Here is a 23,599-nt window from a genome sequence, read left to right on the forward strand (position 1 = left end):
GACTCTACTTCTTTTTGATATATGTCAACCATTTACCCACATCCAACTCCTGTCGCCACTGCTCTCTTCACCTAGCTCAGATTCTGTGCTCCTTCTCTAAACCTCTACCCTGGACATACCTCTAAACCCCTTTTGTCCCTTTATCATGACTAATTTATCTGTTATTCCCTCCTTTTGTACTCTCTTGTCTGATTTCCATTAGACTCTAGTTTGATACCTAAGTATCTCCTAACTTGAAACAGTTCTTCTCTGTAGGCCATATCTACCTCTTACTCACTCTCCTCCCTTTCATCGCCCAGCTTCTCAAGAGAATTGCTGCCTACGCTCTTTACCTTCCTTGGACTCTTGTCATTTATATGGAAATTCATAAAATTCATAAAAGTCACTAAGAATATAACTGGAATAGTTGTCAAGAAGATGATTCCAGCTAGTGTGAAATTCTATAATAAATGGGGGTAATGGAGGGTAGTGGCCTAAAGGTTAGTAGATGGGACTCTTTCTTGTACAATTTTATTTTATTTTATTTTATTTTTTAAAGATTTTATTTATTTATTTATTTAAATTTTTTTTTAATTTTTAATTTTTTTTTTTTTATGATACTCACAGAGAGAGAGAGAGAGGCAGAGACACAGGCAGAGGGAGAAGCAGGCTCCATGCACCGGGAGCCCGATGTGGGATTCGGTCCCAGGTCTCCAGGATCGCGCCCTGGGCCAAAGGCAGGCGCCAAACCGCTGCGCCATCCAGGGATCCCTCTTGTACAATTTTAAAAAGGAGGCAGACCATCCAATTATGACAGATTGAGGAATTTGAAGTTAGATTTACACTAGTTAAGGAAAATAATGTGACATTTGTTACACAGGAGAATTACTAAACAAACCATATATATGTGTGTGTACATGTGTATGCACATGTATGCATATACTGTCCTTTACATAAAATTGTGTGACTGCATGTGTGCATATATGTACATATGTAAGCATAAAATTAGATCTGGAAGAGATTTCGCCAAAATATTAACAGTGGCTCCTACTGGGTATTAGGATTTGGGGTAGTTTTTACTTTATAGTGTTTGAAAAAAATTTTTTGGAATATTCTTCTAAAATATGTATCAACTTTGTGTTTTTTTTAAAGATTTATTTATTTATTTATGATAGACAGAGAGAGAAAGAGAGAGAGAGAGGCAGAGACATAGGAGGAGGGAGAAGCAGGCTCCATGCCGGGAGCCTAATGTGGGACTTGATCCCGGGACTCCAGGATCGCGCCCTGGGCCAAAGGCAGGCGCCAAACCGCTGAGCCACCCAGGGATCCCTATGTATCAACTTTGAATTCAAGAAGATGCAAAGTTATTTTTTTTTGGAGAAATTTTAATGAATTATTTTGAAGTGGTCCTGGTCCTTGCCTATCTTCATTTTAAAGGGCATGTCTAATGAGCAGAAGAATAGAAATAAAGAAGTGAATGGGAAGAGACTGTCTTCTTACATCATGAGATTGCTAGGTTTAAGCGAGTGGGTGACAGTTTATCGTAGGAAGACCTTTAAATCACATCTAGACACAAACCTTGAGGCAAAAGCTGACCCCATTGCATGCAAGCAGAACATGAACCAACTTTTCAGGTTTTGCTTTTATCATAAAAGTGAGAATGTTGCAATTTTTTGAATAGCAAAGATTAAACAATTTGTAACATTATGTGAGATAATTTAAGCCCAGTGCCTCTATAAAAAAGAATTCACTAGAATTTTGCCTTTTCTTTAGAAGAAATGGTATTTAACTTGTTCTACTATCTTACAAACCATTAATCTAAGTAAATGTCATGAGCTTTTACTACTTTTTGTCAGTTATTAAACTGTGATTTATGGGCCTGGAAAACAAATGTACACTTTCAACTAACTGCTGGAATATAGCACTTGATTTTATCATGCTAAAAAAAGATTTTTTAAAATTACTTTGAAAATTTTCTGCAACTTTTTACTAATATATTTTTTAAATTTTGGTCCTTGAATAAACACTAAAGACTGAGAAGAGCACCACTAAATTGTATACATAAGATAATTGGCTTACCTACTCTTTTGTGAGTACAGTGCTATCACAGGACGAAAAACTCAAAGATGTATACAACTTTTCCACCCATGTAATGAATGTTAATTGAACAATTTTTTTTTTCAGGCATTGAGTCGGGAACTGGGAATATCTTAAGATATCTTAGAGTCTAATGGCGATGAGACAAGTAAGTAGGCAATTACACAGAGTGGTACCAGATCCACCTGGGAATAGTGTGCTTATGTGAGCTCATAGGAGGGGCTCCTACATCAGACTTTGAGAGTAAGGGAAAATATCTTGAAAAACTTCAATAGAATTTCTTTTATGCATAGTTTTAACTCAAAATTTAAATTTTTAATTAAATTTTAAAAAGACCTTTAGACACTGAGGTTCCTTCCACAGTTTGGCTATTGTGGACATTGCTGCTATAAACATTGGGGTGCAGGTGTTCCAGAATTTCACCGCATCTGTATCTTTGGGGTAAATCCCCAGCAGTGCAATTGCTGGGTCGTAGGGCAGGTCTATTTTTAACTCTTTGAGGAACCTCCACACAGCTTTCCAGAGTGGCTGTACCAGTTCACATTCCCACCAACAGTGCAAGAGGGTTCCCCTTTCTCCACATCCTCTCCAACATTTGTTGTTTCCTGTCATTAATTTTCCCCATTCTCACTGATGTGAGGTGGTATCTCACTGTGGTTTTGATTTTTTTTTTTAATTTTTATTTATGATAGTCACAGAGAGAGAGAGAGAGAGGCAGAGACACAGGCAGAGGGAGAAGCAGGCTCCATGCACCGAGAGCCCGACGTGGGATTCGACCCCGGGTCTCCAGGATCGCGCCCTGGGCCAAAGGCAGGCGCTAAACTGCTGCGCCACCCAGGGATCCCTGTGGTTTTGATTTCTATTTCCCTGATGACAAGTGATGCAGAGCATTTTCTCATGTACTTGTTCGCCATGTCTATGTCTTCTTTGGTGACATTTCTGTTCATGTCTTTTGCCCATTTCATGATTGGATTATTTGTTTCTTTGCTGTCGAGTCTAATAAGTTCTTTATAGATCTTGGATACTAGCCCTTTATCTGATAGCTTATTTGCAAATATCTTCTCCCATTCTATAGGTTGTCTTTTAGTTTTGTTGACTGTTTCTTTGGCTGTGCAGAAGCTTTTTGTCTTGATGAAGTCCCAGTAATTCATTTTTGCTTTTGTTTCCCTTGCTTTCATGGATGTATCTTGCAAGAAGTTGCTGTGGCTGAGTTCAAAAAGGGTGTTGCCTGTGTTCTCCTCTAGGATTTTTTTTTTAAAGATTTTATTTATTTATTCATAGAGATGGGGGCGGGGGGGCGCAGAGACACAGGCAAAGGGAGAAGCAGGCATCATACAGAGAGTCTGACACGGGACTTGATCCAGGGTCTCCAGGATCACGCCCCAGGCTGCAGGAGGCGCCAAACCGCTGCGCCACCGGGGCTGCCCCTCCTCTAGGATTTTGATGGAATCTTGTCTCACATTTAGATCTTTCATCCATTTTGAGTTTATCTTTGTGTATGGTGCAAGAGAGTGGTCTAGTTTCATTCTTCTGCATGTGGATGTCCAATTTTCCCAGCACCATTTATTGAAGAGACTGTCTTTTTTTCCAGTGGATAGTCTTTCCTGCTTTGTCAAATATTAGTTGGCCATAAAGTTGAGGGTCCACTTCTGGATTCTCTGTTCTATTCCATTGATCTATGTGTCTGTTTTTGTGCCAGTACCACACTGTCTTGATGACCACAGCTTTGTAGTACAACCTGAAATCTGGCATTGTGATGCCCCCAGCTCTGTTTTTCTTTTTTCAATATTCCCCTGGCTATTCGGGATCTTTTCTGATTCCACACAAATCTTTGTTCCAACTCTCTGAAGAAAGTCCATAGTATTTTGTTTTTTTCGTTGTTGTTTTGTTTTAAGTCCATAGTATTTTGATAGGGATTGCATTAAATGTGTAGATTGCCCTGAGTAACATTGACATTTTCACAATATTAATTCTTCCAATCCACGAGCATGGAATATTTTTCCATCTCTTTGTGTCTTCTTCAATTTCTTTCAGAAGTGTTCTGTAGTTTTTAGGGTATAGATCCTTCACCTCTTTGGTTAGGTTTATTCCTAGCTATCTTATGCATTTGCATGCAATTGTAAATGGGATTGACTCCTTAATTTCTCTTTCTTCAGTCTCATTGTTAGTGTATAGAAATGCCACTGATTTCTGGGCATTGATTTTGTATCCTGCCACACTGCCGAATTGCTGTATGAGTTCTAGCAATTTTGGGGCGGGGTCTTTTGGGTTTTCTATGTAGAGTATCATGTCATCTGCAAAGAGGGAGAGTTTGACTTCTTCTTTGCTAATTTGAATGCCTTTTATTTCTTTTTGTTGCCTGATTGCTGAGGCGAGCACTTCTAGTACTATGTTGAATAGCAGTGGTGAGAGTGGACATCCCTGTCATGTTCCTGATCTTAGGGGAAAGGCTCCCAGTGTTTCCCCATTGAGAATGATATTTGCTGTGGACTTTTCATAGATGGCTTTTACGATGCTGAGCAATGTTCCCTCTATCCTACACTCTGAAGAGTTTTGATCAGGAACAGATGTTATTACTCAGCCATTAGAAACGACAAATACCACCATTTGCTTTGACATGGATGGAACTGGAGGGTATTATGCTGAGTGAAATAAGTCAATCAGAGAAGGACAAACATATAGTCTCATTCATTGGGGAATATAAAAATTAGTGAAAGGGAATAAAGGGGAAAGGAGAGAAAATGAGTGAAAATATCAGTGAGAGTGACAAAACATGAGAGACACCTAACTCTGGGAAACGAACAAGGGGTAGTGGAAAGGGAAGTGGGCAGTGGGTTGGGGTGACTGGGTGATGGGCACTGAAGGGGGCACTTGGTGGGATGAGCACTGGGTGTTATGCTATATGTTGGCAAATTGAAGTCCAATTTAAAAAAAAAAACTTTAAAAAAAGACCTTTAACTTTTGCCTTCCCTGTCTATATTTTGAATAAGTTGCTATAGGATTGCAATGCCTAGGTAGGTTATGGTAGGTGGTATTTATTATACCCACCGTGACTAGGATGGACACCCTGACAAAGCTCTGTATGTGATAATTGGGAGAAAATGTAGGAATCAGGGGAAAGGAGTAAGGGCAGGGAACAAGGACAAAAGATAGGAATAACATGAGCAATAGTGAGCAGCTACTTTAGTCACCAGGTGGCATTTTAAAATGGTACTTACTTTGAATAGGCTTCCATAAAAATGTGAGTAAACAGAAAAATCTGTCTTTGAAATCTTACCTCTTAAAGCCATTTTTATCCACTGTCTACACATCTGAGGCCCAAATTTCCCTCACTGTCCATCATAACCCCTTATCTGAGAGTATTCTGTCTCATGTGGTAGCCTCTGCAGCTTATACCATTCCCCAAGACCCTGACCCTTGCTGTCCATGGTTGATTGACCAGGCAGTCCTTTCCATAATCTACTCAGATTTTTAAAAAAGATTTTATTTATTTATTCATCACACACACACACACACAGAGGCAGATGGAGAAGCAGGCTCCATGCAGGGAGCCTGATGTGGGACTCAATCCCAGGTCTCCAGGATCAGGCCCTGGGCTGAAGGCAGCGCTAAACTGCTGAGCCACCCGGGCTGCCCTCTAATCAGATTTTTTTTTTTAAGATTTTATTTATTTATTCATGATAGACAGAGAGAGAGAGAGAGGCAGAGACATAGGCAGAGGGAGAAGCAGGCTCCATGCACCGGGAGCCCAACGTGGGATTCGATCCCGGGTCTCCAGGATCGTGCCCTGGGTCAAAGGCAGGCGCTAAACCGCTGCACCACCCAGGGATCCCTCTAATCAGATTTTTAAAGAATTTGGAATTGTGACTTGGAAGTAATTGTTGAACTGTATTTGGCATTTGAACAGGATAGTGACAACAGGAAAGCACTACTGATGCCATCCCCACTACCAAACAGGTGCAGAGCAAGAAGCAAAAATGAGACCAGGTGACAAGAGATAGATAGGGATAAAGATGGAGACTGAGTGGCAGGGAGAGCACCAAAGGTCTTTGATTTGATACCTCATGAAGTCTTTCTGTATTTTCTACCTTTTGGTTCCATGAAACAAATATGATTTCTTATAGTAAATCCCCTTTTACTTTAGCTGTCACAAGTTTCTGTTTCTTTGAATCCTATTCTCCCTAGGGTACCAGGAGAGTACCAGCATTTGTAGAGATGGGTAAAGTGTGTTTTCTACTTCAGGAAAAAGAAATACTTTTGTGCTAACAAGTGAAGAACTAGAACAGGGTGCACTGTTTATCCTGCTCTCCTACTGACCTTTATATCTTGCTTTAGGACTGTCATTTGTGTATAGAGGGGGGATCAATTTCCTCAACAACTTCTCTTGGACCCTACGGACCCCCCTCCCCTTTGCTTCCTTTTGGCTTTTACCTCTTCTGCCAAGTGCCTCCATCTCCCTCACGTTTTCCCATTTCCTAGGTCTCCAAGGAAATAGGAAAAATATCTGATTCTGCCAAACTTCACATAATAGACCATAGGCACATGGATAGGCTGCCATACATTAAATGCCTACTACCACATTTAGTAAATTTCTATTTTATAGACAGAAAAATTTTATTTGGAAATAATTGCAAATTTAAAGGTTGCAAGAATATTACAAATACTTGCATACCCTTCCCCTATTTTAAAAAAGATTTTATTTATCCATTTATTTATTTGTGAAAGAGGAGGAGCAAAGGGAGAGGGGAAGTGGGCAGGGGCACCCACTGAATGCAGAGTCCAACTTGGGGCTCAATCCCACAATCCTGAGATCACAGCCTAAGCTAAAATTAAGAGTTGGATGCTCAGCTGACTGAGCCACCCAGGCACCCCTCCCTATTTTTTTTTCAAACATTTGGTTTCATTGCTTCATTAGTCTCTTTGTGTCTTGCTCTCTAAAGGCAATGTAAGGCTGACATAAAAGCTTTGAGGGACACCTAGGTGGCTCAGTGGTTGAACATCTGCCTTTGGCTCAGGTTGTGATCCCGGGGTACTGGGATTGAGTTCTGCATTGGGCTCCCCACAGGGAGCCTGCTTCTCCCTCTATGCCTCTGCCTCTACCTCTCATGAATAAATAAAATCTTTAAAAAATATATTAAAAAATTATAAGCTTTGAAAATAAACTAGTCTTGAGCAATGGCTCTAGTTTGGCCACCATTTCTATTTTACATTTCAGTATTCAACATAGTGACAATGTATTTTCAGGCTTTTATGTCTATACTTGTATATATCTCATCACTCACGAACAGCTTAACTAAGACAGTCTGAGTCACTCATAAAGATGGCAAAGTGAGACAACGCCATCTCTGAGGCACCCAAAAACCCAAGTAGGGCCTTGCCTGAGGTTGAGTCAGCATTCTAGAAGTAAATTATGAACCGCTGCAGAGTACAGGGATCCCAAACTGGCTGGTGTGAAAGTCATCAACTCTGTAACAGAAATGGGTCCCAATGCTCTAAATCACATACAAATCACTTGGGAATCTTCTTAAAATGCAGAATATGATTAATTAGGTCTGGGGTGGATGCTGAGATTCTGCATTTGTAGAATGTGTTTAGTGCAGTGTTTTGATGCTTTTAACTCTAGAGACCAAACATAAACATACTGACACTGTTTATAAAAATTCAGGATACATAGAAAACAAGAGCCATGTTTGCAAAATTCTTTATTTACATTTTAAGCTCACATTAAAACCTTTAAGATAGAATGGCTAAGATAAAATAGACAAAGTCAATATCAACACATACACATTATTTTTATCTCAAAAGAATCCTATTGATGGCTTTTGATGAACTCTGGGTTTTTCACAAAACCAGTGTTCCTTTAAATCATGGTGTGAAAATGTCTTCCCATAAGAATAAAGTTAACTTAAATCCTTCAAAAAAGCTGAGAAATAAAAGGCTAACTTTTATTAAACAGCTATCCATATGCCATAAAAGTTTTCTATTTTAAAATGTTGAAATATTCAAATAGGTCCAAATATGATAAATAAATTTTAAATATGGAATGCTTTGGTTATTAAGCTTTGACTTGGCTTTTGGCATTCCTTGATATTATTCCAATGAACCATTACAGGTAATCCATTCAAAACAAGACTTAATACTATCAATTCTCTTTTCCTTCACTCAGAAAAAAAAAAAAAATCACAAAAATAAATTCATTCCCACATGTTAAAGTCCACCATAAAGTGGACTTTTTATTCATTATTTAAAAAAATGTTCTTAATAACTGACCTGGGTATTGATATATTACTGAAACACTAGACCTGTAAGAGCTCCTTTTATATCTTGAAAGCTTATGATTCTGTGATCTATTTATGTAAAATATGCTCAAGATTAAATGCATAAGCAATGTATTCGAAGCTTCTGGGAAGGATTCACATTTAAAATAGTTTTAAATCCAGGTTTTTAAAGAGTTTTAGAAAAATAAATAAAATACTGTGATTGATTCTACCCCCCCCCACACACACACTTTTCTCTCCTCACAATTTGAGCTTAAGAGTTTAGGCTTCTAAAAAGCAGAAAGAAGCAAAATAAAACAATGTAGGTTTTGTTATCCACATTTTCCTTGTCTTAGTGTAACATATTATCACAAAGGCAAACTTGACTCTTTCCTTGAAATGAATATCCCATCTTTTCAGATTAATTTAAACTCTTAAGAAATTCAAAGGAAGTTTAACCAGTGCTTTTAATAAACAAGTAGCTAAATGCCTGTAAAAGATAACTTGTGATTTTAAAGAGTGCTATTATAAAGTCTGAAAGCAAAACCTAAACATTTAAGTTCAAATTTAATCTTTTAAAAGATCTTTTGAAAGCTGTAAATGCTATTATAAATTGCCAGTTAAATTCCCACTCTAGGCTACAAAAATAAACTGCAGAAACGTATAAATTTAAGGTAACTATTTCTCATGTTGATCTTTTTTCCTTTTATAAGTGCAGTAAACAAAGAAATTAAGCACCCAGATGTTGATTCAATTAGCTTTCATTTGAGCAGCATTTTGATTTTGGATAAAGGGATTCTAAATGTAGTCTAAAACTTTCCAGAAAATCATATTTACATTCATTATACAGTATTTTATATACACATAAATACAGATTTATGAGAAATTAACCTACTTTTCATAATGTAAAAAATTAAAAATACAACATGTGATCACATGCTAAAGCCAGTTATTTGAGAAATAATGTTTGGTGTTCAGTTTTGATAGCAATAACCTTGAGTAACTTGAAGCATATCACATGAATACACCACAGATGCATAGTTTATTTATGACCTTAGTAACTTAGGTCTATCCACAGTTTTAAGTGAAAAAGATTCTTTTAAAGTCAATGCCATACAAGTAGTTGCGTTTACTGGTAATGTTTCCACTGGGAAGAAAGATTAGTGAAGACATGATAGCAGATGTTAAATGTTTTGAAGGATAATTATGGGGAAGGATTAAAGTTAATTATTTTTCCAGGGGGAAATCAGGGCTTTCTGAAAATAAGAGCTGTCCAGACCTGAAAAGGTTTGCTTCATGAGTGTGAATTCTGGTCCCAGAAATGGCCATGCCTTGTCAGAGCTCTTGTAGTGAGCACTTCTGTGTTGCCCCTAACTTGTCAGGTGGGACCAATGGATGGTTAGGCCATGAGGACCCCTAAAGTTGCTTGATGCAAATTATTTTGTTGAGATTTTTTAATATCACATGACTTTTTAGGCAGTTTGCTTGAATCTTTTGTTCCTGCCCATAAAGCAGTGTATGATTTTGCTGTTACCTGTCTTGTAAATCGATGGGCTTAGCCTTCTAGGAATACATCAGAATGAATTTTTCTTACCTAATTGCTGTCTCACAAAAACAAATAGGTGACTATAATGAGCTTTGTTAGTATCCTAAACATAAGTCTTCCACCAACGGCTGGCTGGCTGAAGTAGGCTAAGAAGCAAAGATTTGACTTGGGGGAAAATAAAAGTTACCCATCCTCAAAAGGTTGACTGCTACTCTATAAAGTTCCAGTCTTGAGAACTGAATGGAAAATCCTATTTCACACTCTTTTACCTCAGAAGGCATGCCAGTGCTTATTGCAGAAAGAAATTCTTATCAGATTTGAAGTGTTAGAAGAATAGGAAGCATGGAAATTTTAGCCTATGTTAAATAAGCAAATAACAACTCTTCCATAAATTCGGTTAACTCTAAAATCAAGGCTTTTCAGAAGAGTAAATTCACTAAAAATGTGAAAATAAAAATTATAGCTCTAAATATAAGACAAATAAGGTCACATGGTTTATGCATTTCAAATTCTTAAAGAGGCCCCTACAGTGTTTCAAGAAGACCATTCAAAGTATTGTTCCCTGAGTTCTTGGAGCAACCTTGCATGTGAGTTCATGAACTCCAAGACTTGAGAGAGAAACCCACATCATTTGCTTATCTCTCTCCTAAGAGTAGCTGTTTACTCCAAATCCAAAGTGATTTGTTCAGTGCTTTCTCTATAGTTCAAATGCTTTAAGAATGTGGCTTTATCCATTTTTTTAGAAGATAAGCTCTCAAAGTGAAACTTCTAAGGAAAAATATGTTAAAAGAAAGTACAGTTTTAATATTAGTTAACAGTGCAGTTGAATAAATCAGTTTTACATCTATAATACATCAAGAGTGGTAATACTGTCATAGGTGTTAGAAGGTAGAGTACTATGGACTCTGGCTTTTCTGACTTCTGTGGTTATTAAGCCCAGAGGTCTGTTACCAAATAACCCAAATTATTAGAAACAGAATGACTTTTCCATATTTGAATACGTAAGAAGACATACATGTGGTTTTAAATAAAGATCAAAAGAATAATCAGATCTCAAAATATGTGGAATTTAGAGATTCATACATGAATTTTTTTTTTTTTTTTTTTTTTTTACAAAACTCATTCACAACTGGGGTTGTAAGATTCTTGCGTTGTGTTCATATATCTACCTTTTTGGTAGCTATTAGAATATTTTTTAAAAATTCAACACTTGGGAATAATTTAGTCTCTTTAGAAAAACTAATTACAATGAATGGAGACTCCTGTTCTGTTCCTGGCAGCTTTAGGTTGAGCTAGACTTTAAACCATTAAAGGTTTAAAAAAAAATGGTCGAGAGAACCTACTGAAACGTTCCATCCATTTCAGTAAAGTGCACAAATATGAGTGTATCCTTTGGCTTGGCTATGACCTCAAGGGAGGTATAGACGTCAGTGGTGCTGGTGCCAGATTCCTGACTATATTACTGAGGCTGGCAATCTTCTCTTCCAGGAGGTAATTTTTCTTCTCTGCTGTTTTTTGTCGCTGTTCAGTCATTTCCAGAGCTTTCAACAACTGGGCATTTTCAACATACAAATCCTTCACCACTGCATCTGCTTTAGTGTTCTTGCAGAGCTAGAAATAGAACCAGAAACATCTTGACTCCATTTCTGTAATTAAGTTTAAGGTCTGACATTAGGACAGCTGTTCATAAAGGCAAATGACTTCTATCCATTATATTCTTTTATTTTACAACACGGGTTTAACACCAGACCTGGCATCGGAGATACAAGTAGAGCAAATCCGCTTATTCCAGGCTGTTTCTTTGCATAATGTTTGTAGAAGCCACTAAGAAAAAGAACAGATTGATATTTGAAGGCTCAAAACTGAAAGTCTTTTTTCACCTAAATAAATTAGGCGTTACTTTCTCATTGTTCTAAAAAATAGCAAAATACTTCTTTTAGCTTCTGAGGTATAGGGTGTGAACTTTAATTCTGTTCTTAACAGATGTTTGAGCTTCCCATTTTGATTATTTTCAAATTTGGTCCATGAATTACATACAACAAAGAGGTAAGATTTGGGCAGTTACTTTTCCTTAACTCTTCCTCTTTTGCATAGCAGAGCTTGTCTAGAAGATCTATCTTAATTTTTAGGGTTTGAGTAGATGGTCTAATTTGGGGTGGGAAAATATCTCAGCAGCCTTGGGATTGGTTTCTGATGGTTCCTATTAATGTATTCCAATCCCCCTTCCTTCATCACACCTTCTTTTACACCCAGTTTTAACCAGGGCCTCTAAAGGTTATAAAGGTTTAAGGGAATACAGAACATCAGAAGCTTAGCTAATTTATTAGCATTTCAAAAGGCAATGATAAAGATGGTAACACTGAAGCCCAGGACCTAGATGACTGGCAAGTGTAACATAAAAACCTACTCTACTGAACTGTTCCAAGACAATGTTGCATCATGCCCTCTCTCCTTTCCTTCCTTTTAAAAAACACTTCGATGGCTGTTCATCACCTACAGAATGAAATTCAAACTCCATAGTTCAGCATGCACCTAAGGTTCCCTACTGCCCATTCCTCCCTGTTGCTCTAGATTCTTCTGCTTCTCTGAGGCCAGTATGAACTATTAAGGCCAAAACGTTTGTTGATGTCCACACCTCATATGTTGTCATAACCATGTGATGTTCCCATAGCCTAGAGTGTCCTCCTCACATTTCTTCACTTGTTCAAATCTTACTCAGCATCAGTACTTGGTTTAAGAGGCCTTCAGGAAGCTTGCTTTAAAGCCCTGAGTTGGAGGAAGTATTTCTTCTCTATGTCCCCCTCTGCCGAAGTGGACTCCATTTTCTTTATTTTTGAAACTACCCCCTTGCCGAATATTCGATACCTTGTAAGTGAACTGCATTCCCCATGGGCTGGATTTTGTGTTCTTCTCTGTTGTATCCCTAGTGCTCAGAACAGGACTTGGCACATAGTAGCTATGGTTTGAAAAAGGAGTGATTAAAGGATTGAATCAATGCTTATTGTCTAAGACTTTCCTTTCTTTCCATTTTGTGATTAAAACATTGAACAAAGGAAAGTTCTCTCTCCCTCTGCATTAAGACCTTCTCATGAGGTTATTCTTCAGTTTTATGTATCTAGAAAATCGGGTTGGATAATTTCTGCCCTGACCCCTCAGTTCTTAATCTTAGTTTCCAAAGCATTAGAAGACATTCCTATAAAGTGGTCCCTTTTTTTTGCATGTCATCAGTGGTCACACAAGTGCTTTCTAAACATGGGCCACCCCTGCCACCAGCAGGTGAGAAGGATCAGTCCAGGTTAGTGGTCCTGGAATTCAGGGTCCCTATTTTAATTCAGAGCACAGCCTTTTGGGGTATGGTTATAGCCATAAGGTGCTTTTTGAGGGTGTCATAGCTGTTGTAGACAAGAAAGCTAAAGTTCCATTTATGATCCTCCAATTTTTTACCAACATAACATTCTACTTAAATAAACAGAAAATTTTCCTGTCTTGGGCAAATAAAAAAAAAATCTACAAAAAATTACATCTAAGCTACTGACCTTTGTTAGGAATTAATGCGTTGGGTCTGTGTGGGTCTCTGTTAGCAAATGTATGTTCTTTAAATTGCAGACAAACCTGCCTTAAAAGAGCTTTGGAAAAATAACACAGCATCCAGAATCCATCCTTTTGAAGTGGTAGGGGGACAGTGAATCCTAAATTCTGCTGTACATTCATAGTAGAATTTGCCTTTATTTGACAAGAGTGACCGAGCTAATGGCAACAAGGGAATGGAAAACTGGCACTAAGAGTGGAGTATGAGGTGGGTGGGCAGAGGTGACCTGGGAGGCTCACTTGTTCTTTGAGCTGATTCACTTTCTCCTGAAGAAGCCTCTTCACCAGTTTCAACTTCTGTTCAACTTCCATCATTCGTTCTTCCATGACAGTCACTAGTTGTTCCTGGTTTCCCTGAAGGGAAGAAAAAAGAAGTGTATTATCATTTGGAATTCATGCCACACTGAAAAGAAAATGCTAGTAATTTCTTTTTTCCTTACAAGGTGCCTAAGAGAAAGGGCAGTCAACGTTTGCCTTTGTAACTGGAAGGGTAGATTTCTGGTGAAATGGGGGTTCTGAACACCGCATGAGTTACACCTTAGAAAAGAAGCCCTATCAGAGAAAGAGTCAAAGATTAAAAAAAAAAATCTTACCTGTGTTACCATCTTCCCCTGAGATAAAGCAAAATTCTTAAAACCCATAATTTAGTACCTGTGTGCACTTTTAGTAAAACAGGTATCCAGAGAAAATTAAAATATGGTTAGCAACCTTCCATCTATGATTTGGGCTTTTGTAATATTGTGGAGTCTCTCAAGAACCAAACACAACTGAGTTTATTCAGGATCACTTAACCTTTCCAGTCAGCTTGTAATCTGCATGTCCATTGCTCCCATGTGAAATGGCTGATGACTGTGAGGGTATTAGTGTTCCTTTCTTCATAACAATCAGCCTCTTCCTGCCAGTGCCTCGAGTCATCTGTTTCCCAATCTGACTTGTCAGTGTGGAGCAAACATCTGGATTGGAGGATGGGTTTATCATAATGGATTTAAAATTAAGAATCCTCTCCCCACACACAACTCCTAGATAAAACAGTAGGGCAGAAGAAGAGGCCTGGCTGCTCTTCCCCTCCTCACACAACAGCAATAGATTAAGGACTTCTGTGGGGTTTGGAGAGCCAAAAGACCCAGAGGGAGATTTAGAGCACAACGAACTGCCCCTTCTGGCAGGCCATTAAAATGTCCACCTTTCAGATTTATAAGGTTCTTCAAATGTTTAAGCAAAACTCAGGTGTTAATGGCTGATGGTATAACTCCTTCTAAAAGCATGCAGAATGACTAAACATGGATTGAAAGCCAACATTTGTTTGGATAAAGTAACAGCATTTGTTCAAATATAAACAACTAAACTATGTGACTAATTTGAAGACAAAAACTGTAGTAGGTAAAAATCTAACACAGAAAGTAAACTTCAAGAAATCAGGCCTTGAGAACATCTAGCTTTAAAAAAATACTATATTTTAAAAGATATAATAGCTTTTTAAAGTTCAAACATAAATAGAAGTGTCTGATTTCTACTTGCCTGAAATAAACAAAACAAAGCAAAACAAAAAACCCATAACATAATTTGAAGAACATGGAATGTAGCAAAAGAGGAAAGAGGAAAAACAGAGGCAGTCATATATTTAAAATTTATTTTATTGTTTTGTCAAAATTTTCCTTTTTCCTGTCAAAAAAGCATTATACATCTTTTACAAAACAGTATAAATAACCCGAATTTTCTTCAAATTCCATATATAAAAGTAGTATCTCTTGTTAAAAATAGTTACAGCATATGGAATGAGAAAATATATAGAATACATCCTTTCAAGAATCTCAAGTCCACACTCTTTAAATGGTATAAATAAAATAATTCAAAACAAGCTGAAATTCGTGAATTTGATTCACAAAATCTGTCATTTCTACATTAATAAATAAGAGACATAATACTGTGAAGGCTTAATAATAGTAATAATTAATAATAATAATAATTTAAAAGAGCACTTGATTCCAAAACAGTTTCCAGCTTATGTCTCTGTGTTTGTGTGTGGGTGTGTGGGTGTGTGCATTTGAGTATCTGCCATGGTTAGAAATGTCATCAATAGCAGCCCAGTTTTCACAGGTGCCCAATCCTTCTGTAGGAATCTGCATGCACTGCTCGCGGCTCCGGTAGCAAGGCCTAGAGAAAGAAGGCAAGTGGTACACTTCACCCTGATGTCAAGATTATGTTTTGGGAGGAGTCTAAATTCACACATTGATAATGCAAACAGTTTTTAAAAGCACACACATTAACACTACATACGCAAGCAAAGCAACACAAAGGCAGAAGAAATCACATCACTCCACACACAGAAGTAACGTGCAGATTCTAATAGTCTGTCATCTTAAAATTAGCGTCAAGTCAGTTACCAGAACTAGGAGACTCTCACAACAGTGGCAGTCTAGTTAGAGCAGTAAGTAGTCTACTCTGCCACCTGGCTGGATAATTTTATTTTTTATTTTTATTAGCACAAAATCTAAACCGTTTGTCTATCTAATCCTGAAGTAATTGGAATAAAAGGATATTATTTTTAAAATTGGTGGGTGGGGTGGAAGCACAGGCTTTGAAAACTGTGTGTAAAAAAAGAAAAGAAAAGAAAAGAAAAGAAAAGAAAAGAAAAGAAAAGAAAAGAAAAGAAAAGAAAACTGTGTGTATGAGAAAACAATGGATAAAACCTTGGCCTAATCATTTGGTTTCAAATGTCTGTTAAAGACTGAGGTCAAAGTTTTATGACTCAGTTCTGTAATAAATCGTTGAAGCATCTGTTCAACACCCCAGTAAGCACAATTTTACTGTTTGGAAACTGAGGTAAATAGAGGAAGCTTCCAAAAACGTGAATTCTTAAAGCACAAAAGACAAAAATAATTTTAAGGTTTTGTTTGAAAGAACAGGTGACAGAAGCATGTCATGACAAAGCATAGATATGTACTACTAGAAGAGGAAGACAGAACTGCTCCAATGTATCATTAGAGTGCTAATCTGACTTCGCAAAGCCACTTTGAGACATTTACAGAAAAGGAGGTAGGGAAAGTCCTTATTAAAAGTCAACTGAGAAACAACAGAAGAAAAGCATCCAAACCAGAAAGAATTTAGGGGAAAAAAAAAAAAAACTTAGTTTGTATATTTTATTCCTAGTTGAATAAACAAATTGGGCAAGCAAAAATGGTTAAGAGACTTCTGAAAAAGCTTGACTATGAACGAAGCACTTAAGAGAACTATTTGAAAACCCAGGTTATATCAGATTGTGTCTGTGGTGAGCGAGGATAATACTAATTCAAAGGAAAGGGGAAAAGATGTTTACTTTCTTAAAGAGAGGTTTTCAAACTTGATCATTTTTAAAAACTAGGTTATATGAAATACATCACCTAATGGCAATGACTGCACACCCTATTAGTTGTTTAAAGGCCCCGTTGTGAATTCTATGGAACTCAGCAAGTTGTGCCCCTCTAGTACAGGAAAACCCAGGTTGCTTTGTTAATAATGCCTGTCCTAGAGTTGCACTTGAATTCTGTAATATTTTTGGCATCGGACAAATGTTAAGTCAAAAGATCTTAGGTCAGTTGTACACTATGCTCAAGTGATCCTGATACTTCTTCAATGATGAATGTGCAAAGGAGGCCCCGAACGCTTCATTACCCAGCTTACAAGCTGAGAGCTCGAGTGCATCACTACAGAGAAACAAAAGCAAAACCCCCAAATAACACTGCAGTTCCGCAGACGGGTAATACAGCTAAGGTGGAGCTCTCTGACAGAGATTTAGAGTCTTTATCCCTACCTTTGAACTGGTACAACTTTCCAATAAACAGGTAAAATTAGGTGACCTGAGTTAACCGTTAGGGAAAAAGAGCCTCATACCTGCGGGGTGTTGGTTTCGGAGGTCCTGTTTTCAAGTTCCTCCTGCAGGCACTGGTTTATCCTCTCTGCCTGCAGCAGCTGTTGTTGAAGCTGCAGAAACTGCTCCCTGGGCACCGTGGGACAGGCTTGCTGCTGGCGCAGCTGGAGATCCCAAGCGTGAGGGGACGGGCTAAGCATCGCAGTGGACCTCAGGTGCTGCATCTGGAGGCAGAGGCGAAGCCCTGGTCAGCTGAGGTGCTTTCCAGCACAGAGCGACTCTTAAAAGTGTCAAGCACAGTGAATGAAGCTGATGAATTAATGAATGACTTCTCAGACCCACTTATTACTTGAAAACAGGACTGTACATGACTTGAGTAAGAAGTAAATAATTGGGAAGAGTCACTTTCCTTAGGAGATAATATAATTAATGAAAAAGCAGGCCTTCTTAAAGGTTTTTAAGGTTTTAGACTTAAAAAAATTATACTTCTTCACTCTTTAGGGACTATAAGGGTATGAGTAGACAATATACATGTGTCTGAATTCTTCTTCATTGTCTCCTTACACTAGAACGTTCCATTATGCCTCTTTATTTTTTAAGATTTTATTTATTTATTTGACCCAGAAAGAATGAGCGAGCACAAGCAGGGGATGCAGCAGAGGGACAGGGAGCAGCAGACTCTCTGCTGAAAACAAGGAGCCCGAGGTGGGGCTCAATCCTAGGACCCCAGGATCATGACCTGAGTCGAAGGCAGATGCTTAATTGATGGAGCCACCCAGGTGCCCAGGTGCCCCAATTATGCCTCTTTAAACAAAAACACAGACAGGGTTGGAGTAGGCAAAGGGGAGAAAGTGGTTATGTGTTAGGGTTTTGCCACTTTACTTACCATTCATAAAGCTTCTTAAAAGCAAATGTTCAAGGACTACATATTTTCCAGGATAGCAAATTTTTCAAAGAATCTCATATCTGAAATTATTGTAACCTAGTTTAGTTTAACAATGTTAAACTCTTCAACAGCACTAGAAGATAAGAAATCCTGGGACACAGGGTGATATCCTAGAACCCCAGGGAACTGAAGTACATGGAATAGAAGTATTTGTTCATGACAATGAGGAAATGATATGCGTATCACATGCCAAAGTTGGAGAGAGGAAAGAGGAAGAGGAGAAGGCACTGCATTTGGCCAGTGAAGCATGCCACTCCACATTTGTCGACACATTCAGCAGACAGAGGACTCAACAGAAGGCATGCAATGAACATGACCAAGTACCAGATTCAAGAGGAAGCACCTCTAGGCTTGTGGGAAGGGAAAAAGGCCCTATAAGACACAATTATAATTAAACGCTGTCATGAAGCTTCAGAGCCACTATCCATTTCCTTAAATCTAAATTTCTGAGGTGGGAGGTTACAATCCATTTTGAAATTTTCGAGTTGTAGATTTAGAAACCCACCATTTTCAGGAATAAAAAATAGGGAGAATGATGATCCCATGATTTTATATCAGCAGGATGATTTTCTTCATCTACGTTTTTAAATACTAAGGAAAACCCTGAATAAATGTAAATGGAGACCTATTCCATAGTTAAAAGCAAAATGAAAGTGAATACTGGCTCTTAAGTATTTATTAACTGTTACAGTGAGTGGAAATGATACATGAACAAGGAGTCTGATGAGATATCTCCATGCTATGAGATTCATTGAAAGCAAATGTTATACCTTCACACACTATCTCAGGCAGAGAACTGCACCCTTCTCTGCTACTTCCAACCACAGAGTTCTAGGTACAGGTTAGCCACAGACAAAACAAAAACAAAAGAAAATTACAGGAGTCATAAAGAGAGGAAGAAAAGTATGAGTTATAAAAAGAGAACAGTTAAAAACCGGGTATATTATATACCTGAATATGTGTGCTCCAGTCAGTAAGAACTTACAAAGACCAACATTTACATTTCTCTGTGTATCAATTTTACAGGTATTAAAATGTCTTGTAGTTCTAATCCTGCAACTGCTGCCTCACCTACTGTGATTTGGTTATTAGTTTGTGAACTCACCACCTTACCTCTACCCAGCCCAATATAGTTATTTAGAAGATTCCAGTATGGATGGATCTGATGCTGAAGACTTTTGTTTTATAGTATATATTCTACATCTCCAAAAGGCAATTTTGTTGTTCAAGTGTTGGAACTGTTGGCTATGGAAAGTACACTGCAGACTTGAAAATTGCTGATACAGACTGTAACTCTTTTCTTGAATGTCCAAAATGAATTGTTCATAGGACATTGCCTCCTGTAGTGGGAAAAGCCCTGGAGTGGTCTTTTTCATTAGACTATGAAATAGAAGAATTTAATTGCCTTAGGGTGTGGATATGTACTGTATTAGCTCAGTGACTTTTTTTTTGTTTTGTTTTGTTTTTAGTATTTTATTTTTAAGTAATCTTTACACTTGAGCCTACGGGCTTGAACTCACAACTCTGAGATCAAGAGTAGCACACTCCAATGACTGAGCCAGCCAGGGACCCATAGGATCGGTGACTTTTAAATTGGCATAGAAGGATGAGGAGAAATTCTTCCCCCAAGAGAGTACATACATAAGATTAGAATCATCTCGAAAGCTTTTCTTAAAATCCCTGATCCCAAAGATTCTGATGTAGGAACATCTCCCTGCCTGCACCTAGCCACTCACCCAGTGAGAAGAACGTACCTGTCCCTCAGGGGAGGTGAGCACAAAAAAATGGTGTGAAAACCACTGTAATGTACCCCAAAGTGGCCTAATATATAGATATCAGAACATAAATAAAAATCCAATTTGTAGGGCTGGTGGGATGGGGAAGTTTTTGCTTAATGGTTAGAGTTTTTGGGGTGATGCAAATGTTTGGGAAGTAGTGGTAATGGTAGAAGAACAATGTGAATGTAGTTAATGCCACTAAATTTTAAAATGGCACACCTTGTTATGATTTACCGCCATTTAAAAAATGAATATACCAAAAGTCATTGAATTATATACTTTATTATTTTTAAAAGATTTTTTTTGTTTGTTTAAAAAAATTTTTTTTTTTAATTTTTATTTACTTATGATAGTCACAGAGAGAGAGAGAGGCAGAGACACAGGCAGAGGGAAAAGCAGGCTCCATGCACCGGGAGCCCGACGTGGGATTCGATCCCGGGTCTCCAGGATCGTGCCCCGGGCCAAAGGCAGGTGCCAAACCGCTGCGCCACCCAGGGATCCCTATTTTTTAAAGATTTTTTAAAAATTTATTCATGAGTAACACAGAGAGAGGTAGACACACAGGTAGAGGGGGAAGCAGGCTCCCCACAGGGAGCCTGATGTGGAACTTGATCCCAGGATTCTGGGATCATGACCAGAGCCAAAGGCAGATGCTCAACTGCTGAGCCACCCAAGGCCCTGAATTATATACTTTAAATAGGGAAACTACATGGTTTTCATTAGAATAGCATATGAGATGTTCTTTTCAGTGTTCCAATGGAAAATTCATGCTTTTTCTTCAGTTATTCAGTTCATTCAGAACATTAGATTTACCTCACCCATTAGCAAAAATTTACTACTAGATCAAAGAGAAAATAATGAAGGGAAATTGCTTGTGATGGCTAATCTTGTAAGGTGGGGTCAGGAAGAGACAGGGGTTTCTGAGGCCCGCTAGAGCAGGTAGGAGAACTGGCCTGTTGGCAGAACATTTGGAGAAGATCTACCAGTGACTAAGTATACCCTGTTACTTTTCAGTTTGGTACTAGACATGTGGAGCTTAGCTTCAGCTATCTTATCACAATATATAATTATTTCATCAGAAAACATGTCTACATCTAAACACAGCCTGCAGCTCAAGCTTTGGAACACATTTATTATACGCTGTCAGAGAAAGAAAAAATGGTTTCGATTTTACTATTTATAGTTTAATCTCCTTATTAGTGGATAAATCAGAGAACATAAAATTGGCAGAAACCTCAGTGGTCATTTAAATGTCAGTGTAACATATTTGCCCATATTTCACACTTGAAAACCATCTTTTTAAAGTCACCTTTGCATGTGTCCAGCTCCATAAAAGAAAATATTTAAATCTCTGTCATCCTATAATTCAGCTTTAAAATATTTATATCCTTTGAAAGTACAGAAAGACATTTTCTACCCATGCCTCTCTACCTTAAATAAATTTTACAGTTCTTTAGATAACATTTTCATTCACTCAAAGCAAAATATCTCTGGAAACTTTTACTTATTAAGGAGGATTTGTACATAAGTTGTTTTATATCCTATACCAGTATTTAGTATTCATGAAGAAATCTAGAAGCCTGGAAACTCGTGTCTAAGCTAACAGGTTTTACAACCCCATTTTTTTTTAAAGATTTTATTTATTTTATCTTTTTTTAAGATTTTAAGATTTATTTATTTTTTTAAGATTTATAAAACTTAAGATTTGTTTATTTTTTATTTTATTTATTTTATCTCATTTATTCATGAGAGAGAGAGAGAGGCAGAGACACAGCAGAGGAAGAAGCAGGCTCCATGTGGGGAGCCCGATGTGGGACTCCATCCCAGGTCTCCAGGATCACACCCTGGGCTGAAGGCGGCGCTAAATCACTGAGCCACCCAGGCTGCCCTACTACCCCATTTTTATGTTTAACAGATGTACCTCCCTCAAGGCAGTACTGAGTTACAAATGTAGTAAGGAAAGATGGCAGCGCTTGAAGATTAAACCTCTAAATGCTAATGCTCCCAAATTCCCTGCATGGGTTCCCCAGCTAAAGAGGTTGTTAGCAATCCACCTGTAAAGCACTACAATATAGAAGGTGGATCAGGAAACAGATAAAACCACAGCAGGGGGCGGGGGAGCTCTGGGCCTCTTGGCTAATATCAGCGAGAATCCCTGCCTCCTGAATTTGTTCCAGTACAGGTTCCTGCATTTTAGGATAGTCAACGTTACCCTTTCCTCTGTCAGGCCATATGAATTCCTGTGACTGTGCAATAAGCAAAAACGTCTATCAAACTTGGTAAGACACACCAAAGAATTCAGCTTGGCAGCATACCTTTTCACTTTTCTTCATAATAGGAATTCAATGTTATGCTAGTCTCTCCCAACAAATGGTGCATTCAGGGATTAAAATATTCTTCATAGCTAAGGCCATTTACTTAAAAACTTACCTCCATTAGCTGCTCATCCAGTTTTACTTGTTTCTTTTTCAGGCCTTCATTTTCCAAATGAATCGTTTCTAATTCTCTTTCAAGGGAATTCATCTGACTGACCTGCTGAAGAACAAAAAAAATTCCCGATTAAAAAAGGAAGCCCTTGAGTTGCTCTACTTTATTTTGACAAATTGATGCTAGGCAGAAATCTTAACCCTTGGAAGAAAGTGGAGTTCACTCATTGAAGGAAAATAATATAATTCAGTGCACGGATTACATTTAAGTAGTATGGTTTTTAATCACCACTGCTTATAGAGAACAGATTCAATAAGGCACCTGGCTTTCAAACATCAGTGCCATTATACATCCAGGACATAAGCCCATGCCCATATTTACATATATATGCATAACCAGTAAGTACGCATCCCTGAAAGAAAACTTCCACAAAATATTTATCCTTACCATGAGCCATGTACACTGTTATTTTCTAGCATTTTTTATGAATAAAAAAGGCTGGTGCTTCACTAAATCGATTTCATGATCTTCTATTCTGAATCCGCAGTGGGAAAAAACATGGGAAAAAAGTGGGCCTTGGGGAAAAATTTAAGGTTTAACACTGAGAGTACATAAAACATGAGTTTAGAACTCCATTCTCATTTATAAAGATGAAATTAGAAGATTTTTATGAGATTTTTGGAAATCTCTATTATAGGAAGAATCTAATGACCTACATGACCCTGGAATTTACAATATTGCTAAGTAGAAAATATAGCCACACTTCTAGAATGCTGATTTTGGTTTCTATCAAAAAGAGCTGAGGAGAGGAGTAAGAATTGTTAAAGAGAAGCATAAACTTTTCGGGTTAAAACCCATCATTAGACTTTTCCCTTAGCAGGTGGATGAAACCCTTTGTCTTTCTGAAAACTTTACCTGAATGAACCTAAAATCATATAGTATTTCAGCTTTAGAGCACAAACCAGTCTTCTTATTACCTATGGTCATGGAAAGGTTCACAAACCTAAAACTTTCATACAATTTTTATAACAGAAGGGAATGATCATTCGTCATTCTTCCCAGATTTTTATACAAACCATAATCTTCAGAAGAGGAGGGTAACGGTGAAAACTCTTGAGTTTTAGTTTAGAAGAA

The 23,599-nt window shown here is 37.8% G+C and overlaps 1 protein-coding gene and 1 long non-coding RNA gene across 20 annotated transcripts in view; one reads left to right on the plus strand and one right to left on the minus strand.

Moving 5' to 3' along the window:
* The window catches only part of LOC140639944 (uncharacterized), a 49,326-nt gene extending 26,357 nt beyond the window's left edge, over window positions 1–22,969 (plus strand). The window contains exons 4-5 of the long non-coding RNA XR_012036601.1: window positions 2,164–2,224; window positions 22,511–22,969. This is a non-coding gene — a long non-coding RNA (uncharacterized lncRNA). The remainder of the gene's footprint in view (window positions 1–2,163; window positions 2,225–22,510) is intronic.
* NIN (ninein) overlaps window positions 7,762–23,599 on the minus strand; it is a 104,568-nt gene continuing 88,730 nt past the window's right edge. For 4 of the 19 annotated variants that reach the window (XM_072838509.1, XM_072838507.1, XM_072838513.1 and 1 more), the window contains 4 exons: window positions 22,469–22,570; window positions 17,338–17,538; window positions 13,708–13,821; window positions 7,762–11,490 (listed from right to left, as the gene is read on the minus strand). In XM_072838509.1, the coding sequence (XP_072694610.1) occupies window positions 11,281–11,490; window positions 13,708–13,821; window positions 17,338–17,538; window positions 22,469–22,570 (627 nt within the window). In that variant the 3' untranslated portion in view covers window positions 7,762–11,280. Of the gene's footprint in view, window positions 11,491–11,629; window positions 11,704–12,744; window positions 12,836–13,707; window positions 13,822–15,080; window positions 15,622–17,337; window positions 17,539–19,030; window positions 19,092–22,468; window positions 22,574–23,599 lie in introns of those variants that run through there. The other 15 variants (XM_072838511.1, XM_072838508.1, XM_072838506.1 and 12 more) reach the window with 12 other exon arrangements.

Source organism: Canis lupus, chromosome 9 (genome assembly GCF_048164855.1).
Source record: "Canis lupus baileyi chromosome 9, mCanLup2.hap1, whole genome shotgun sequence".
NCBI classification, from domain to species: Eukaryota; Metazoa; Chordata; class Mammalia; order Carnivora; family Canidae; genus Canis; species Canis lupus.